General features: G+C 38.1%; 2 protein-coding genes across 3 annotated transcripts; one reads left to right on the forward strand and one right to left on the reverse strand.

The window, feature by feature from the left end:
- Window positions 1-553: 553 nt before the first annotated feature.
- Window positions 554-4,938, reverse strand: LOC111322327 (PEST proteolytic signal-containing nuclear protein). 2 transcript variants are annotated; one of them, XM_088729824.1, is made up of 5 exons: window positions 4,833-4,938; window positions 4,599-4,747; window positions 4,058-4,138; window positions 2,263-2,359; window positions 554-1,016 (listed from the first exon to the last, which is right to left on the reverse strand). In XM_088729824.1, the coding sequence occupies exons 1-5, from the start codon at window positions 4,894-4,896 to the stop codon at window positions 922-924; spliced, it is 486 nt and encodes a 161-aa protein (XP_088585950.1). In that variant the 5' UTR covers window positions 4,897-4,938; the 3' UTR covers window positions 554-921. The 2 variants fall into 2 exon arrangements, with proteins under 2 accessions (XP_088585950.1, XP_022781144.1); XM_022925409.2 differs by having other exon boundaries at window positions 2,298-2,359; window positions 4,833-4,937.
- A 67-nt stretch (window positions 4,939-5,005) lies between these two features.
- LOC111322319 (uncharacterized) lies at window positions 5,006-19,640 on the forward strand. Its single transcript, XM_022925401.2, has 14 exons — window positions 5,006-5,503; window positions 6,781-6,927; window positions 7,678-7,833; window positions 9,170-9,299; window positions 9,701-9,974; window positions 10,357-10,399; window positions 11,263-11,480; window positions 13,057-13,108; window positions 14,198-14,339; window positions 14,730-14,872; window positions 16,112-16,277; window positions 16,574-17,613; window positions 18,273-18,404; window positions 18,963-19,640. The coding sequence occupies exons 1-14, from the start codon at window positions 5,150-5,152 to the stop codon at window positions 19,200-19,202; spliced, it is 3,237 nt and encodes a 1,078-aa protein (XP_022781136.1). The 5' UTR covers window positions 5,006-5,149; the 3' UTR covers window positions 19,203-19,640.
- The last annotated feature ends 188 nt before the right edge of the window (window positions 19,641-19,828 follow it).

Here is a 19,828-nt window from a genome sequence, read left to right on the forward strand (position 1 = left end):
ACCAAGAGAGAAGAAGTTTATGCAAGTGTGAAGCGCGATCCGAAGTTTTCAGAAACTCGGCCTGCGCTCATCTAGCACGTAGATAGAGTTCGCTTTGCGACGAACAAGTTTTTGAGCCAATAACTTTTGACTTGCGCAAAGCAATCAGCTGGAAAATAATTCTTATGCTGGGCTATCCCTTCAGATGCAGAAAAGCTAAAATAACAAACGGCACTCAAATGTAGTACCTGCTGTCCGCTTGAAATTTCACACACTTTTTAGAGCAGTTTTCCTCTCTTTTAAGATAAACAAAAGCGTCCATTATTACGGATTTTTGGGAAACCAACATATTTTTCATATTTTCCCTTGAAATAACAGTGGCCTGAGACCCTATCTTCAACGTTAAGGCATGGTTAATTACACGACTTCTGAAGGGGAAAGTTTCTGATTTGTTAGTTGATCGAATGACGATTTATAATGGCAAATAATAACCAATCTGTCAACAACAATTTTTTCGGGGGGGGGGGAGTAGTACTTTAAGATGAGTAAGCATATCACCAACGTCTATAAAACGTTTCTTTTTCAACTTTTTAATTACAAACTGTTTCTGTTGTTGTGTTTTTCTTTCCAACAAACATAGTTGAGTGTTAAGTCTTGTCTCATTTTAAGACGTGATACAGTCAAAGCATTATCCCTCAGCTCTAACGACGAAAGTTATTCTACATGCCCATGTTTTCTGCTTAAAAAAAAAAAAATGAACAATTGGATGAACCCAACCTTGCACCAGCAACTGAAGGTGGTTCACTAGTGAAAGTAAACTGTCACAAGAAAGAAATACAAAGGCAAACCTCCTATTGGCCAATGCAAGTTGTATGGAAAGAAGTTCAAAGTAGTATATCATTGCCTTTCACTCTTTTGCATCCCTTGACCTTGATGGGTGTTCTAGTTTAAAACTCTTTTCGCCTGCTTTCCGATGATCTGTAAATCCTTTATTTCCTTTGTTATAAGAATTAGGCCCTGCTGATGTGGGAGTGTTTCTGAAAAATACAGAGAAAAAATTAATTGATATTATTTCCAGGTGCAATCTCTATATTTTTGGAGAGAACAACAACCTTTCAGCTGGAAAATAAGGATAATGTCTGTACGTGAGAGCTTATTCTGTCTCCATAACACAGCAGCCAGAAGTATTACAGTACTCCCCCCCCCCCCCTGGATGGAATGCCAGTCCATTGTACAGTAACCTTCCAGCATTTCATCTGGCTGTCTTGACAATTTTCTGGCACCCAGGTGGAGAGAGTCACTGTGAAGGTAACATGTTTTATCCAAGAACACAAAATTATGACTTAACCAGGTTTTGAACCCGAATCTCTCAACCCAGAGCTCAGCACATTGATGATTAGAACACCCCATCTCCCACAGTGGGAAATAAGGCTAAGTATTATCTTACCTCCTTGAACAGAATTAGGTGAGCCAGTCACACAAGCCTCCAAACAGAGGTAAGTTGTGTGATGCAATAAATGGACATCTACAGAGTATGCTGAGGACCCATTTTACCATGATTACTCTGTATTTGAGAGCTACAAGTGCACTTGACCTATGCATTGGATTACCTTAATGTATTTCAAACATAAATAAAGTTTGCTGCAAAGTTAGGGTTGTGCTGCATTATAAGTTAAGTTAGTAACATCAGGGTTGTCTTTCAACTGGGATGAAAGGCAAAACATCAGTCACATAACCAGTCACTCCACCTTTCACTTACAGAGGTAAAATCTGTTGAGCACCTGTAAGCAGGGAACATGCCGGTACAAATGAAGAAATTTCTTGCTTGTTTTTATTTGCATAATTTGGCCCTTATTGTCACATAACAAGATGACAACTGTTCACAGCACCAGATGCGATTCCCTTTGTTTTTTCGTTTTTTCGTTTTTCCTAATGATTGGTAAGATCAGCCAGCCTACCCAAGTAGATCAGTGTCTTGGATGTTTTCCTCAAGTTTTGATCTTTTTGAAAAATGTGATAGTTGAGTCACAATGGAAGAGACGTGTGTGGACAGATTTGAATCCCGAGAGTAAACAGTTCTTAACAGAATTGGTAGCACACTGTACCCTGGAGGCAATCCCGCTTTTACTTTGAACTAAGTTTAAAATGAACAAAACCAACAAAAAAATGGATGAAAGTCTAAAGCTGATGGTGCTCTTGAAAATTAAGATAACTAAGTCACTAGAAGGGACTTATTTGTGGACAAAAGCCCAAGAAAAATTTAAACTCAAGTAACAAGTCTACCCTCAGTTTCACAAGATGTGACTCTGATTCTGTACCTCCCTATATTTCTCATTCTCATCTTGGCTTCCGCTGGCATCTCTTCTTCTTCATCATCACTCTGTAAAACAATAAAATCCAAGTAGTATCACATTACAAAATAAAAAGTGCTTCATCCAACAAGGACTTTTCAGCTCTTAATAGCATGAATCAGGTAACAAAGGCAGGGGTTTGAATAAAAGCCAGTTATTGGCAGTCTACCATCTATAGTACATTTATCTTATTAACCAAGCGCAAGGGCCATACTGGGAAAATATCGACCTAAGGTCTTGACAGTGCGGACCAAGCGCAGCAAGGTCTGTACAAAAAAGACAGAGGGCTGATATTCTTCCAGTACGGTCCTGAGCAAGATTGGTTAAAAAGAGATTTATTATACCACTGAAGTTCAAAGGGACACAAGTGCGGTATTATTTGAGACCATTCGGGACAGTGCCCGGCTCAATACTGAGGGAATGTTGACTGGCAATAGAACATTTTAACTGGTTGATTTTAGTTATTGGCCCTCTGACTGCCCCGAGTCGTGTAACAAGCCCTCTTAATACCAGCTGCCTTCCAGCACTGGCTCTAGTGCTTGGGTTTTGCCTTACAGCCCCTTCTCTAGTCACAACCACTTATCATACCATTGGCAGCTTCTTATGAAAAGGTGTGTAGATAAGTTTAGAAGCCCGCCAAAGTTTATTCTAGGTTTACAACCTCTGTAACATTAATTCTAGAGTTTGACCCAGTTTTACTAATGGTCTGTTGGGATCCATTTATACTTCATGAATTGAAATAATCACTGTGAGAGCACGAAAGGTATTGCAGCTAGACAACACGAGATACATGTAGACCTTTTCACCATGATAATCTAAGACCAACAACAATACTTTGAAAATTTCAAACCAAAAAAATATTTGAACCACAACATCTGTTTCATCTTTTACCAAATTTCAAGGGCTTGAACAAAGTCCTAAGAAATCAAAATACTTGCGAATAACCTTAAGATTGAGAACAACTATGAAATAATAAACAGGATGAAAATATCTGTGGAATTCGAAGGTAATTTCATAATTTCCATGTTGTAAAATTAACCATTAATAATTGAAAATACAGTAACTGCAAGACTCCGTGGAAAAATCCACCTTACTTTTAGTTAAACTGAACCCCTATTGGCCCTTTGAGGTTTCATGTTATGTCTATTCTTTAACCATTTAACTCCCTAGGTGACCAAGACAAATTTCTCCCCATTATACCAAAACATTACAGGGTTCAACACTAACGGTAGACCACTAGCCACAGACTAGTAGAAATTCAGTTTTGGCTAGTGGTTTTCAATTTCCACTAGCCAGTTTGGCTAGTAAACAGACTGAAATTGTCGTAACATCTAAAAACATCTAAGATGTCACTAGCCACTTGGCTAGTAAGTTGAAAAGTTAGTGTCGAGCCCTGCAATAGCAGGCAAGTGATGAGAGTAAAGAAAAAATATCAATTAGTTGATTATCAATTAGTTGATTATTAATACCAATTAGTTGATTAATACCAAATTTAGAAATGAATAAATTATCAAATTTTCCAAAATAACATCATAAGAACTGTATGGCAGACACTAAAAAGAATTGCAAATGAGATCTTGGAAGTAAAAAGGTTAATGAATTTACAGGATCAAACTAGGGCTATCCTAGGTGACATTTGGTCAAAAAAAATATTAATATGCCAGTTAATCAGGTTTACTGCTAAGTTAAACCTGTTAAGGTCAATCCAATCCATAAATTAGAAATACCTCTTCATCAAATGCAGATGCAACAGACCCTTTCTTTTCGACCAGTGTTGGTTCTGTCTTTTGTTTTTTTGGATCGGCTCCCTGAAGATCAAAGCATAATACAGGTTGACCAAGGGTAATAGAATACTGATGAGAAATAATTATAAATTGTCTCCACTGATTGCAAGTGTTTTATTTCCAGCCAGAAACGCGTAAAGCTACGTTAGAAGTTGGTAGACTGACTGATAAATTAAAAACAAAACAAAAAAAAGACTCGCAAAACGCAATTTCTTAAATTTTGTTGATATATAAAGTCAAGCTCCTGAAACAAACAGATTTAACCGTAAGCAGACAATAACAATTAAGTATCGCCTCGTAGTTCCTAAAACATAACATTTAAACCGATTATGGAATATTCCTTTTTTTACCACTTCGCGTGGCGTGCCCTCTTTCATAATCCTGGAGGATATGAGATTGTTGCTATTTTTTGACAAAAATACCCATTGTTGTAAGTGTCAGACAAACTTCCGAGTAAAATATTTTCATAAAAGCATACACTTACCAGTTTTAAGCTGACTCCAATTGTCTTCTTCTGCTGAGATCCGGAAATATTCATCGAGATTTTTGGTTTAATGGTGAATTTGGGTGTTGCACAAGTCTCAGAAAGTTTTCTTTTCTCGCCCGCAGAAGGGACCTTTAGCGTGGTGTTGCCTGCACATTAGACACAGATACTGTACAATTTCAGTAAAACTGAATAATTTAATCATCTCTCCAAGACTAAATTTGAGATTTGGACCTTCACTTTCATCCTTCTTTCCCAAATGCTTGGAATCACCAGTCTTCACGACTTCTTCCTCCATCTTGCTTGGTGGCCTCGCAGTTGTGTATGCCAGGCTGCTAAGCTATTGTCCGCTGACAAGGAGCCAAAATGACGCTGGGCTCGAGATTGGCATCGGAAGTTCTGAGTTGTTTTCACAGCGACGCAAAAGCTGACGATTTGGGAAATGCCGCCTTTGTGATCGATTTCTGTGGTCTTCCGTGTGTCACTTAAAACCCTCGGATTATCCAATTCGTGTTCCTCGAGATGTTCATAACTTTCAAGCGGGATAAGAGATGAGTAGCTCCGTAGAAGACTGGCTTCGATCGCTCGGCTTCATCCACTACACACAAGCATTTCTGGATAATGGCTACGATGAACTCGAAATTTGTAAAGAGATTGGAAAGGAGGATTTGGATGCGATTGGTGTTAGGAACTTCAAGGACAGGACAGATATTCTGAATGCTGTTGAACGCTTAAAACAGAGTGGTACCGCTGTGTACTTCGTCCTTGAAGGAGGTACTGACAGCGAGCCCTTACAAGCGCAGCCTGAACGTGATACATACCTCCCCGTTTCGTTGAAGATGATGTTGCACGATAAACTTGAAGAAGACAAAATCGATTTAACCACACATCCGTACTCTAAACAGGTTAGTACTTTTAATAATTAGTCTTGAGTGTCGAAAATGAAATTTTTGTTTAATGGTAGGGTTTTATCTCGATGTGTTGGAAGAATGTTTTGTTCAAGCAAACTGACAACTGAAGACTCTCTGCCATCTATGTGTAACACCCACGTTTAAAAAGATTGAACATCATATTGGCTAATATACACGGTAGATGTCGATCAAACTCGCACGCAATCGGCTTTATAACAAAAAAAAATAAACACTACAATTTCTCAGAATCATGAAAAGTATCCTTGTTTTCTGATTGATTCGCATGTGACGAAATTTCAAATCTTCGCTATTTGCGTGTCAGACTCGAAACTGTACGTTTAGACAGCTTCATCGGGAAAATAACCTCTAATTTTCCACAGGAAACCACAAATCAGGTCTCGATAATTGTTCTTCGTCGTATGAAATTTGTTTTTCTTTTCTTATTACTAGAAAATTGCTTGAATGATCAGTAATGATTTTTTAGGTCGCAAAATGATTTATTTTGAACAATTACTTTTTCCTTGTTGTGAGATTAAGGCATGGCTCAATAATCGGATAAAAAGTGTCAATTTGCCGCTAGCTGTCAACACAAACATAAATTTACAACCTCGGGTTATCGTTATTGATGCCAAGAACACTTCGTAGAGGGCGACAGTAATTAGAATCAACTTGACTTTCCTCGTTCGAAAATAAACATGCTGTGCCTCTCTCAGTGACGATAAACCATGATAAGTGTTTGCTGTAAAAACTCCTTTAATTATTGTTGTTAAAAATTATTTTGATCTTAAGTTTATTGTTTAAATGCTTTTTTATGATCTTGATATTCTTGTTATTTTAAGGATTTTCATTTCCTCACAAAGACCTTAAATAATTACTGGCGATATTGTGTCGTAGATATTTTAACTTAATGATTTTGATATGGTAGTATGACTTTTGGCATTATTGATATTTATTTGAGATCAAGTGCTGAAAATATCTCAGATATCTGCTTTTGTCTTTTGTAGTTTAAATTAATAGTAACATATTGACAAGTTAATCTGAAACCTTGATTCATAAAGAGTTTACAAAATAGAATTCTGTGAAACAGAAAGGCAAATAAACTGCACTCCACTCAGCTCAATTACCTTTGATTCTCATAATCAAACTGCCAAAGATGGTATTGGTATGGTAGGGAGAAACTACTCCTCTGTCATTCCTTGGAATGAAAGTGTTTTTAAGCATCCCTTGAAATTCAGATCATGAATAATTATGAATACATATTTTTCTCATAGGATGGCTCTGAGGGATGTCTAGATACACTGGTAACCCTGTATGCTGATAAGTTTTACACATATGAGGAACACGTGCTGAGAGCTTTAAGAATTCTACGACAGAACAAAGTAGAAAAGGAAGGAGCTTATGATAGTTCCTCTTCACAGGTGTGTATGCAATATTGTTTTTCTTACGTATGATGCACGATCCTCGCAGTAGAGCGTGCTATTTATGCAATAGCGAAAATCAGGCCTGTACGGGATTCGAACCCCTGACCTCTGCGATACTAGTGCAGCGTTTTACCAATTGAGCTAAGTACAGTACAGGCCCGTACAGGCCTGATTTTTTTCAGGTCTGATTTTCGCTATTTCATAAATAGCGTGCTCTACTGTGAGGATCGTGCATCATACGTATCTAATACCCCAGTTCAAATATATGAACTTCATATATTCATTATAATTGTTTTTCTTGTTGTTGAAGCAAAATTAATGACACAACTTGGACACTACTTTGATATAGAAATCGTGTTGCCCAATTTACTCAGGAATTTAATTACATAAAAATTCAAATTTTGTGTCTCTACAAAGCAATTTCCATTACATTGTTCATTTACACCTCAGATTATTCTCTTATAATATCTCTCAGTGAATATTTTTAAGAAGTACAGTTTTGATAGAGCTGAACAGTGTAAATAATTTAGAAAATCTGAAAATCATGTGCTGTCACTCATCATTAGTTTGCATGAGAAAATTGGGAGGGAACTTGTCAATTTTTTATAACCCTAAAATTTTTACTAGTGTTACTTATTTAACAAAATGCTATTATAAAACTACGTATCAGCTCTGAACATTTTAATTATCAGCATTTTCACATATTATTAATATTGTTTGAAATTAACCAACCTTGTGTATTACTAGTTTTCAGCTCCTCCTCATTCTCATGAAAGACACAGTTCAACAAGGCATTCTTCAAAATCCAGGTATTCAGATGATCACAATGAAGAACCCACATCTGAGGATGATGTTCATCATAGATCTGTCTCTTCTGAAGACCCAAGTAGTCCAGCTGGGAGAGTGAGTACCCTTCCAATAACCTTAGGATTTTGTTTTATCATACAACAGCTTTACATTGAGTTTCCAAAGAGAGAATTTTCAGTTTACATGACTGACAGCTGCACATATGTTTTCTCATGTTACAAAAGAGAGCTTCACTTGGTGTAAACTTCAGTAAAATGTAAACAAAGATCATGTAGCATGTTGTTATTGAGAGGCCAGTTTGCAGTTATAATGAGAAAGACTTGTACACTGTAAGTTTTGTTGACCCATTTCAGGTCTAAAGAGAATTCCCAGATTTATCTTTTGTAAAGTATGCATATATGTGGATGGGAATAAGAGGAAATTTGGAAGAACAGTTCTCTAGAGTATTGTAATGGTTAAACAAAACATACAAGCTAAAGAGGTCTATTGTGTGGTGTGATCGTCCAGTTGAAGTTGAAAGCACATGTAGTCTTGACAAGGACTGTTATTTGAAAGGGTAACTCAGGTTTTAACAACCGGAGTAGATGTTATCATCACGGTGAAGTGAAGAGTTGTTTGTGAGTCAAGTACTGTACATGTACATTTAGGTTTCGTATGGGAATAGTGATTGGTTGGCTTTGGTTAGTTGTTATGGCTGTGAGAACCCAGTCTTGTAAATCAGCTGTGATTGGTTAGTTTTGGTCCACTGGTGGTTGTAGGCATTAGTGCAACAAGTCTGATCATTGGTAGAGAGTAGTGAATGTTATGCCTGCTAGAGGTAATTGTTGTTTTGGTGATGGTGAAGCTCTCAGTTTCGATTCTGTTTTTGAGTAAGCACTAATAAGTGTTTTTCAGAATTCGAAATGTCTTGTGCATTAAAATTGGAACAAAAAGATGCAATTTCTCTTCTTGCTTCTGGAAAGGATTTGCTGGCCTTGTTGCCAACAGGTTTAAGAAAAGCCTAATTTTCCAGCTGTCTGTTTTCAAGTGTAGTTGTCCTTTGTCAGCTTCAAAGTATTGTTTATGATCAAATGAGAAAAGCATCTTTGATGGGATTAACAGCAGTTAAGCTCACAGCTTGCCACAGCCTCACTGTTTCACTCATCTGCTCTACCTGAGTGTGTCAGGGGGTGTTTTGCTTTTCAACGGCCTCTTCAAGCAGGGGTCCTTTTGCCTTTCCCCACCCCCCTCCCCCCACCATCGTCCCCATCTCCAAATCAAACAAGGCCAGTTGAGTGAATGATCACAAGTTTATTATTATTACCTCACCCTAATAAGATGCCTGCACTGCAGGCAAAAATTTTGCCAGTATTACATGGCTTTCCCAGTTATTTCAAAGTTTGCTATCAACTGTACATTGCACTATTATTAGCTGCTGTGTTTTGTGTTTTAGGGTTGGATCCCAGCTGACTACTTGGATGTTGACAGCCCAGCCCAGCGTGGTAAGAAGGAAAAGAAACGAAGGAAGGTAGAAAGAAATACTAAGCTTTCAAGGAGTTTAGACTCTTTGAAAGAGTTACATGGTAAGAAACTGGTACAGTGTAGCTGCAAATTGACTCACAGTATCTCCAACTCATTTAATTGCAATGATTAATTATGTTTGTAAATGAAAACTGGAGTACTGAGAAATTAAGGAACACTTTGCTCCCAGAGGGAAGTGAGATGCAACTTTCTTCATCTCTTAGGTGAGATTGTTTTGTTACCAGTTCACCAAAACTGGTGGGTAGATTGAGAAGCAATTTTTTTAGTTTGTGTTTGACTCAGGAACACATGGGAATAATCCTGGACCTTAAGATCTTGAATTTGGCTGGCTTGTTATGTGTTCAGGTCCCTAAACTACTAACCTTTCTGTGGTGGCAATCATTTGTTGGTCATGTTTGACCTTTACGGCTTGTACATGGCATCTTTGTGTCTTACTTTCCAGTCAATGTGGAGCCAAAACCAAGGGACAGAGAAGCATCCTCTTTAAAATCAAAACCATTTAGATTCAGACTGTTTCATGGTGGCAGCAAGAAGAAGAACCATGGAAATGAGATAAAGAAGCAGCCTTTGGAGAAAAAGCTGTCAAATCAAAAGAAAGAGGATTATAATGTGCTGGCATCAGCCATTAAAATGGGAGAGGAAGATCGCATGGCACTCATGATCATGGTCAAACAAGGGGAACTCACAGTAGAAGAAGCTGTAGAACAGTTGAAGAGGTAAGGTCAAATGAAAAATATTTAAAGTTTTCTCTTGACCTGCCAGGCTTTAACTGAGGAAATTTGGTGAAGAGAAAACTTACTGAACCTTTGCACCTTAATATCAGTATGCATATTCTCCATACTGTTCTCTATACATTTTCTTAGACGCTGACAAAAAAAAGTTTGTTTAACAATCAAGCGCTTCTTTTGTTGGTGATCATTTCCTTTATTCTCATGACTTTAATATTTGATTCAGAACTGATATTGTGAGGAGAAATTAGGTGCTGGTCACTCTCAGAAGTCAAAGGGTTTACACAACCATTACCATGACAGTTATAAATTAAATGACTTTCCCTTTTCCTCCGAAGAAAAAACCTGAATGCAATGTATGCTCTTACAGATATGAAGAAGACAGCAGAAATGATGATTATTTAAAACCTAAGGTTTGTGTCTTCCTGTTTTGTTGTTGTTGTTGTGGTTGTTGTTCACTTGTTTTTTTTGTTTTTTTTTCTTGCTTCTTGCTAAATAAGGAGGTTAATGCAATTCTATTTTACCTTACACAATGTTGTTTTGAGGGGTTAGTGTAAAAACTAGAACACTCCTTGGCATAGATGACTTTCTGGATCGGATACCAACATTCATCACCCACTATGGTGATTCCTCAGAGCAAAAAGTGTATTTACTGACTTCATCACATAGCCATGAAGAAACTTAGTGCAAAAAACCAAAAGCTGCCCCCCTTTCCCTGATTCAGTGTTGTCAATAAAAGCTTTGTGCATGGCGCTGCTTACAGTTTAGCCATTAACATTGCAAAGGGGAGAGTGGGGGAACACAATATGTTGGAACACAGGACACAGGGGAGAGTAGGGGAACACAACATGTTGGAACACAGGACACAGGGGAGAGTGGGGGAACACAACATGTTGGAACACAGGACAAACAATTATCTCTTGTCATGGTAAATGTCTCAACTACTTCAAATGGCAAATGGATGTACTGTAGAAGCAAGTTTTTAAAGTAAAAAATGTCCAAAACACTAGTTAGATAGAAAGTCTTGAGCATCTGGAACAATGCAATACATAATTTATAGAAAAACTACTAAGTAATATTATTTTAAACAACATTATGTGATATTATGCACAGTAAATAATGGTGTGTAGTGCAATACGGGAGGTACCTCCTCAATAGTAGGCTGACTTTCAGTTGCTAAATTGATCATTCATTGAGTTTCATGGCAATTTTGTTTTGTTTTGTTGTTGTTTTTTTTTTATTTAAGCTTTACATTGTTTTCTTTTGTTTCCTCCAGAATGACTTTTCTTGTGAAGATGAAAAGATGGGCAATAAACCCAAATTAAAACGTGGTATTTTCGGAAAGAGCACAAAGAGAAAATCAAGTAGCAGACCCTCATCTGAGTTTATTGCAAGTGAAATGACGACCATGAGTGAGGAAGATAGAATTAACTTGATGAGGAGTGTCAAGAATGGAGAGATGAGTGTTGAGCAGGCACTCAAACGATTCGTCAGGTACAGAGCAATTTTTTTTTTTTTTTTTTTAAGAACATTAAGAGGCTCAATTCACTTGATATCTTTGAAAGGGGCTTGAGAGTTTTTACCCTACAGTATTCACTGTGCGTAACTATCTATTTTCATGAAATATCACATGTGGACTAAGCATTAAGAGTGGCTTTTTTATGCAAACTGATGTGAACATGGAAAATACTGGCCGACAGTTTAAAAATTAACCAAATATGTCAGACCTTTTTTTAACCCTCTGCACCCTGGCATTAGTATGCGAATTTCCACACTGTTCTTTGTACATGCAGTTGTATCCAATGGCACTGACAAGGAGAAATTGTGTAACAATATAGAGCTTCATTATTTTGGGGCTTATTTCCTTACATGTGTATGATTTAGCAGTGATGCTGAAGGAAGATTTTAGATGTAGTCGTCCTCAGGGTTTAAAAGGCTAATATTTTCCCTTTTGTCCTGTCTGTACCTTGACTTACATGTAGCTCTTGTTTCTCATAAGCTGTTTGAAAATTAACAAATGGTAAACACCACAGCGTACACTATTGAGTTATGGATGCACGCGGGAGGTTGCTAAGCACGAAAGAAGCGTAAGAGTCGCTCGAGGCGATAGCCGAGAGCGACTCTAGCTTCTTGAGTGCTTAGCAAACCTCCCAAGTGCATCCATAACTCAATAGTGTACGCTGTGGTGTTTACCATTTGTTTTATAACATAACATTGATACATTGTAGCTAAAGAGTTCTCTTTTAATTAACAAATCTTACGCGACCAGAAAAAACAAGCGCGCGCGGAAAAATAGTTTTTGCATTTGCTCACGTCAGCAGCGTACACCCATGGGCAAATGGGGGACGCTAAATTGACCAATCAGAGCGCGCGCTTTACTTTGGTTATGTTATAATTTTGGTTAGTACTCTCAAACCTTGATTCTGCAGACTTGTTGGGACTATACAAAGTAATCTGCATGATTGAGGGTCCGAATATCAAGAATATGATTATTGAGGGACAAAAACTGATTAATTGAAGAAAGCGACATTCAAATAATAAAACATTTAATATTAATATACAAATTGTGAAATCTCACTAAGGAACAAAGCAACTCTAAGCCAGTCAGACCTCTCTTTATAATGTTCTCCTTTAGTTATGACATGTGCAAGCACTGCTTTTGCTTTTTGAAAGGGAAACAAACTTGCCTTTACTTCACTTTTCAACACTGTAGTTTTAAAAGAATATGGCTACGCATCTTGATCATGACTAATAAATATTCATGACAAAATTGGGACCAGAGAAAAAGTCAGGATTGAGAAATCTGGATAATCAAGGTTTGACTGTGTGGAGATTTTAAGCAGATTAGTCAGCTGTAGCACTGAAAGTGCCTGTAATGCATTCCCCTTCCCTCTTTAGTGTCCAAATTTACAGCCATATAATTTGGAACTCATAATTATTAGCTGTAAAATATAGAAGGATTTTTGAACATTTGTTTTGTGTGAGGTTGTATTTTATACATTTTGTTACAATTTATTCAGTGTACAACTGGTGTCTGTTAAAAAATTCTAATGTGTTTTTATTTCCTTAGCTATGAAGAGAAACATAAAAGATGTGATTCAGATGATGCTTCTTCTTCGAGGGTGATCAGATTTTTTTTTTTAATAAGAAATATTTATATTAATACACCACTGTAAGTTGCTGTCTGTGTGCTGTTGCTGAGGCTCTACCTGTACCACAGCTGTCATTGTTGTTTTGTAAACTGAATGTATGTCTCTTCAAACAGACATTACAGCTGTAGCTACATTTTAGATGTTATTGATTTTGTTGGATGTCTATTTGGGCTATAGTATCAGGTACATCTCTACCAGGATTGTGACAGAATCATTGTAAAAATGAAAAGTATTGAGGAATGTAAAATAATTAATGTAGCAATGAGTAGAAAGAAGATTAAAACACATAAAGAGAGTAAAAACGTTTGGGGGAATGAAACTCACTCAAGGAGAATTAAAGAATATAATTTTGGACTTACTGTGTTCCTCCTGAAAGCAAATTTCTTTAGGTCCAACATCTGTGATATGTTTGTTATAATTTTGCGAGACCGAATGGAATGATTTATCAAGATGACACCTCTAAGCTGTTAAGTGCATAAAATCTCATTAGCTCTTTGCTGGATATCAAATTGAAATGTAAAGACAAGTTGCATGTTTTATCTTCTATGAGAACTCAAGAGAAGGGATACTAATTTTTGCTCCTGGATTCTTTACCTCTTACTAACTGAGATTGAAGTCTGTACTGTAAGTTAGATTTATGACCCAAAGCGTGTGAGCCATATCTCCAAGCGGAAAAAACAAGGTTCCATAACTTACAGTATGGACCGAGGAAATTCAGGAGATAAGATACTCATTTTTGCTCCTGGATTTCTTTACCTCTTACTAACCGATTTCGAGGTTTGTACTGTAAGTCAGATTTATTTATGGCCCAAGGCGTGTGAGCCATAAATGTGAGCAGTATGGACCGAGAAACGTGATAAGAAAGATTTTTATTACATCTCTGGGTTCAAGTAGAGGAAAAAGATTTCAATTCAAATAAACTTTTGAATTTAGTGGGCCGCAAAGTGAACTACGGCGCGCTAAAAAAAGAAAAATATTGACCAATCATGCGCGCGTATTAACTGAGAGATTTCATGATTGTCCTTACCGTTATTTATTATTATTTTTTTACATAACCAGCCCGCTAGGGAATCGCCCAGATTACCTAAAAGTTCTGGATTTTCACGGATCAGTATCAAGAGAGTGTCTGGTGCCCTGTCGTCAGCTTCATTTAGATTGTCTGGTAATCCTGCTCTAGAACCAAATAGTGTATTTTACACTGGTATGTCTGCAGTGGGTTTTGTTTGCTTTACTTTTATGTACCTTCTTGTAATACATGTATCTTTGTCACTCTGCACACTACATGTACATTCAGTGTGAGACCCATTCTTACTCTATATAGACTGAATATTTTTGTTTGTGGATTGTCCTTTCGCTAGTTGGAAAGGTCCTGAATGTCAACCATGCAACATTGAACAACAACAGATGTTACATGTATATACGGTTAAAGTAAATGATTCTAGAATGATACTTTTGATATCGCTACTTACGCTTGAGGAACTGTCTAATTTAAACCCATCCTTTTCATGCGTGCATTGTAAATTGAAAAGCAAACGCTCAATGCGCAAAAGGAATAGAAAAGTTACCATGCATTATTTTATGCCATTAACAGGAGTGGAGGGTGCAAACGCAGGGGGAGACGGTGGTAGTGTCGACAGCAGTATGAGCTCAGGAGATGAGGTCCTGGGAACTAACGACTCCTCCCCAGCCCCATCTCCAAAAAGGTTGCTGGCGAACGTTCAGGGCGTAAATAAGGTAAACACTAAGATAGCTCATAGCTTTCCACAAACCAAACACGCTCTCTCCCTATTTCTTCGTGAGCATCATTTTCAACCCTCTGGTTCCTGCACCGAAACTCACTTCCGTCAAACATTATGATCAGACATGTTGAGCTCAGAGGGGTGTCTTCTACACCCCTCTGAGTACCCTCTTGAGTACCCCTACATGGTACTCAAGAGGAAGAGATCTTTCAAATTATTTTCAGACAAAACCAATCAGTTCAATTGAGCTGAATGAAATATCACTGATGAAAAAAGAAAGGTCGAAGACCAAAATAAATATCGGTTACAAAAAAACTTCCATCTCAATTGTTTACCACTCCTTGTCAAATTTCCCACTGAGGTTTTAAGGACCATGTAAGGTGGAAGGCTAGCTAACGTCAGAGGAAAGAGATGGAAATACGCCGAGAGGGCAAAAGCGAAAATTGAAAAAAGAGACTTGGGTGGATGCCTGTTCTAAACCAGCGTGTCTTCTTTCAAGTCATTCCTGACGAAAGAATCGAATATCAAAAAGCTTTCCATATCTTATAGAGGTTCAATTTTGTGGAATTACCTGCCAATCGAGTGCCGTAACGCGCATAGTGTCAAAAGTTTCTCCAGGATAATTAAGAAGCTTCCTTTGGTCAGGGACATTGACTTCTCTAATTTATTCTGTAAAAGATAGCTCCTCCCAAAAGGAAGTATTTTTAGGTCTATAATTTTATTGGTTAGGTAATACTAGCAATTATTAATATAAACACTATCTTATCTTTATACGTGAATCTTATTTTATACTATATTACAACTATTGTTTATGTATCTTTTTATTTTATACACGACCCCACAAGCTGCACAGCTTCAATACTTATCGTGTCTAAATAAAGGTTTTACTTACTTACTTACTTACTTAAAGATAGTCCTCGATCCCTGTTATTTAAAAGAAAAATTTTAACGTCAACGTAGTAGAATCGTGCCGAGCAAAATGTGAAAGGATTTGTCGCTTGACTTATTTAATTTAGTGTGAAGAACTACATGTAAACTGGTGCGACAACCTCTCGGTTAAGTGGCGCGCAAACATAATGCTAACGAAGTTACTACCACGGAATCCCTCATACATTTCTCAAATTTTCAACTTACACTGCAGTCAGTGCCTTTACCTTCAATGTTTTATCGAAATTCAGTGGAATTTCAGCTTTGTATACTGTTTTAATGCTTTAGTAACGGATGTTCATTTCAGTCACCGCACAGCTCATCCAGCAGTGTGGAGAGCATGGGGAGAGCGGATGAGAAACCGGTCACTTGCGCCTCTCCACACAGGCAGCCCAACTTCTTGTCTGAGATGAAAGCGGTGCTGGGAAAGCAAGCTCAGTCTGTTGACAATATTGCTACAGAGGGAGTAGATGGTACGCACGTACAATAGAAACATTTATCTTCCTTGTAGAAGTACCAATGTAAACAGTTAGAGAATAGATTTGAGAAAAAGAACATTTTCTTTTGGGTTTTGATGATACACTCTGGCTCAGCAAAGAAGCAAAATAGTGGTCTCCAATTTGCGATGGGCAAGTTGGTTAAGCTAATTCTTGTACTCGTGGAGATTCAGAGTTTTGATAGAGACCTCAGTCTTATTCACGATAATTATTACCCTTTTCATGGCATGGGTTTCATATTAATTTTTCTGTTTTGTTTTTTTTTTATTTAGTTAAATTACAGCAAGAGCAGAAGTCTCGACAACCTCTCCCTGGCAGGCAAGCATCGCTTCCTGTGAAAGAGACTCAAAGGATCACTCCTTTATCTAATCCTACGGATTCCCTGAAAATGGAACCTGATGTGCCAGCCAGACCAGGGTCCACAGTGTCGGTACCTCATAGGGCACCTCCTCCCGTACCTACACGGCCAAGTTCCAAGAATTTTGAGGACCGAAGGAAGTCCGGTGATGCTCAAACAGATGAAACGCCCCTATCAAATGATTTAGGGAAGGAGATCAAATCGAATGACCCTTTACTAGAAACGAAAACTCTTGAATCTGCAAAGCTTAAAAATAATCAAAATCGGAAACCAGTATTAGGAAAAACGAAAGGAGACGAGCTATCGGAGGGTCAGGGTTACCTTAAACCTGTCTCAGTGGAACAAAAAGGCGACGGCATTATTGGCGAAGGGGTGAAAAAGCCTAGACACAGACCCCCTCCCCTGCCACCTCGACCCAAGAACTCAACAACTGCTCGGGAAGACACGGTGGCTCGCAGTGTGGAGACTCAAACCAGTCCTCCGCCTGCTAATGCGTCACAGCGCCATAAGGACTCAAAATTAGCTGCTTCAACTGAGGAGGTTTATAAAGTGCCTGTCGTTCACAACGCCAGCGAGAAACCACAGCTTAAACCCAAACCCAAACCAAAGCCAAGACCGCGCGCAAAAATGACTGAAACACAGGACACAGAAGATGAGCTGTATACAGCAGTACCCCCACCACGCCCTGTGGAGGGGGCGACATCAGAAGTTATGCGAACCCATGGGGAATCTAGTAGCAGCAGTATGGAAACAAACATGGATAGAGCAGAAAGTAAACCGTCAATTACGAAAAGAACTGAGTTAGGGGTTTCGAAAAACGAAGCAGGGGATGACTCTTCTCCGCCAGTCCCGGCGCCACGAGTTAAACGACCCTCGCACTCATTAGGGGAGATGATTGAAAGAAAACTGCATATAGAACGCATCGATCTAACTCAGAAACCCTACACAGATGCGGTAAGTATTATCTAACGTGCACTATGCGTCTGTTTTGTTTTAATCATTGATCCTTTCACTCTCAGATCTCGTTAGGATGTCTTTTTACTGCTAAACATACAATTCTTATCATGCTGGCCGGGAGAATTTGGTATTGGATCAACTGTTGATCCCTAATTCATATTTTTCTGCATTCTCAATAGTTGTCTTTTTGATATCGCATCGATATTAGAAGGAGAAATTCTGTCTTGGTCAGTCATGGGAGATGAATTGGCAGGGTCCTTAGAAGCTCAAATTTTGTTAAAATCTTTTTAGTTTGAATGGCCTCATACTTAAATTCGGGAAAGTGCGCTGTTCTGGCTCATAAAAACCTTCGTAACCAAAACTAAATCTTGAAATTTCACTTTCCGAGATTTTCAAAATGTTCGTTTCCAGTCCGTTCTCTATTAATGGCCGTCCCTTGTACTTTTATTCCTATACGATGGTATGTTAATCTATCCTAGAAAATTGATTTTTTTTCTTGGTTTCCCGCACGAGAAATCGACTCACAATTTTGTGAAGTATTACTTTTAACACCAGACTAATGTTTTCGTTGTTTATAAACCTCACACTCTGCAATTCATTAGGGTAAGTGTAATCTATTGTATAATTAACCGATTATATATATATTTTTATTCCAGAATGGTTGTTGGGGTGTACCAGTGAACCTTGTGGACCGATACGCTGAAGAACTCCGCCGATCACACGAAGAACTCGCTAATATTTTGGAGAGATTGAGGATCCGGAAGCTAAAGAAAGCTGGTAGAACAGCTGTACGTACACGGATTGAATCTTGCCCTTTTATATGGTCGATTTTGTCCTGAAACGTATAGAAGTCGATATGAGTTAAAAAATAAAAAGGGTGACGCATCTACTTACAAGTGATGCTTAGAAATAAAGTTTGCGATAAGATTCTCAAGGATCTACTTTTATACATTAAGTGGTCTTTACACTGATGACCAATTTCCAGGGAATCGGTAGACTACATCGTACTAGCAGTCCAGCCTTTTCGGCGAAATCCCACGAGCGAGGAAAAAAAACAGCAAAAAATAAAAGAAAAGAATCTTGATGTTAGTGCACCGCGCGGAAATCTGCGCGGAAATTCGCGCGGAATTTCTTCGCCAAAAAGGAGTGACTGCTCGTACTCTAAGGAATCAAATAGTGAAAGATAAAAAAAAATCTGTCGTTAATTGGCTATTTTTTTTGTTTCCGGTATTCATGTAGGGAAAAAATGTATCTAAACACGGGATAAGCCGTTGTTATTGAAAAAGAATGGTGTTTCTTTTTTTCTTTTTTTTTCGTTGAACATTCGTTTGTTTCGATTCCTACAGGTTCCTTGTAACGTATCGGAATTAGAATTTACAAGAGATCCTCTCGGAAGCCTGGAAAGTATGGAAGAGTGGCTGATTTCATTAGGCCTGCCCATGTACATCACAAGTCTTGCTGAAGTGGAATATGACGACATGGCGGCCATGCCTGGTATGGAGGAGAGACATTTCCAATTTGCGGGTATATCGGACCCCAGGCACATGAGTCGGCTATTGACCTCAGTGGCAGAGATGTCTAGTTGACAAGAAATAAGGGACCCCAAAAATGAGCTTCACCATAGAGTTCCCTGAAAGGCCTGAGATATTTGGAGCCTTTTCGAACCAAGTATGTCAAAGGAATCATCGTCAGCCTTGACAAAATAGTTACTTGTCACCCAAAGAAGTTAAATTGACAAAATTGTTGTGAAGAGTGCGTTTCAAGGACGTTACAATTGAGAAATATGAAACATTAAGATATCAACGAATAACCAGAAATTCTAATAAATTCATACATAGGTGAATTGTAAATTACATTGCAGGAAGGATCTGCTTGTGGAGTTAACAAAATGAGCGAAACCGGCTTTATTAAGAGTCGAGCAAGCGAAACGTAATACTAATTGTCCGTTGTGCAATTGTAAACCGGCTGCACTGTACGTACGGTGCTTCTGTGTATTATTTGAAATAAATCAACGTGGAAAAAGCCCTCTGCCTGATCAAAAGCTATGTTTTTATTCGTTCCTTGGCTAGAAAATTCGGTCCCAATTATAAGGACAAGTTTCTGCTTTAATCCGTGAGTTGTCATGGAAATTGTAGGCTCGCGAACACATTTTAAAAAGCCTTGGTATACTTTGAATAAAGGCTGATAGTTTCGAAAGAAACTGTTTGGGGCT

Source organism: Stylophora pistillata, chromosome 8, assembly GCF_964205215.1.
Source record: "Stylophora pistillata chromosome 8, jaStyPist1.2, whole genome shotgun sequence".
Classification (NCBI taxonomy): domain Eukaryota; kingdom Metazoa; phylum Cnidaria; class Anthozoa; order Scleractinia; family Pocilloporidae; genus Stylophora; species Stylophora pistillata.

Bases quoted from the DNA above. Each gene is read 5' to 3' on its own strand.
- LOC111322327 (XM_088729824.1), bottom strand. From the start codon at position 4,896: ATGGAGGAAGAAGTCGTGAAGACTGGTGATTCCAAGCATTTGGGAAAG. The intron at 4,748-4,832 runs GTCCAAATCTCA...TCTAATGTGCAG, and splicing joins AAAGAAGGATGAAAGTGAAG to GCAACACCACGCTAAAGGTC. The intron at 2,360-4,057 runs GTATTTCTAATT...ATTGTTTTACAG, and splicing joins CATCTGCATTTGATGAAGAG to AGTGATGATGAAGAAGAAGA.
- LOC111322319 (XM_022925401.2), top strand. From the start codon at position 5,150: ATGAGTAGCTCCGTAGAAGACTGGCTTCGATCGCTCGGCTTCATCCAC. The intron at 10,400-11,262 runs GTTTGTGTCTTC...TGTTTCCTCCAG, and splicing joins ATGATTATTTAAAACCTAAG to AATGACTTTTCTTGTGAAGA. The intron at 11,481-13,056 runs GTACAGAGCAAT...TTATTTCCTTAG, and splicing joins GCACTCAAACGATTCGTCAG to CTATGAAGAGAAACATAAAA.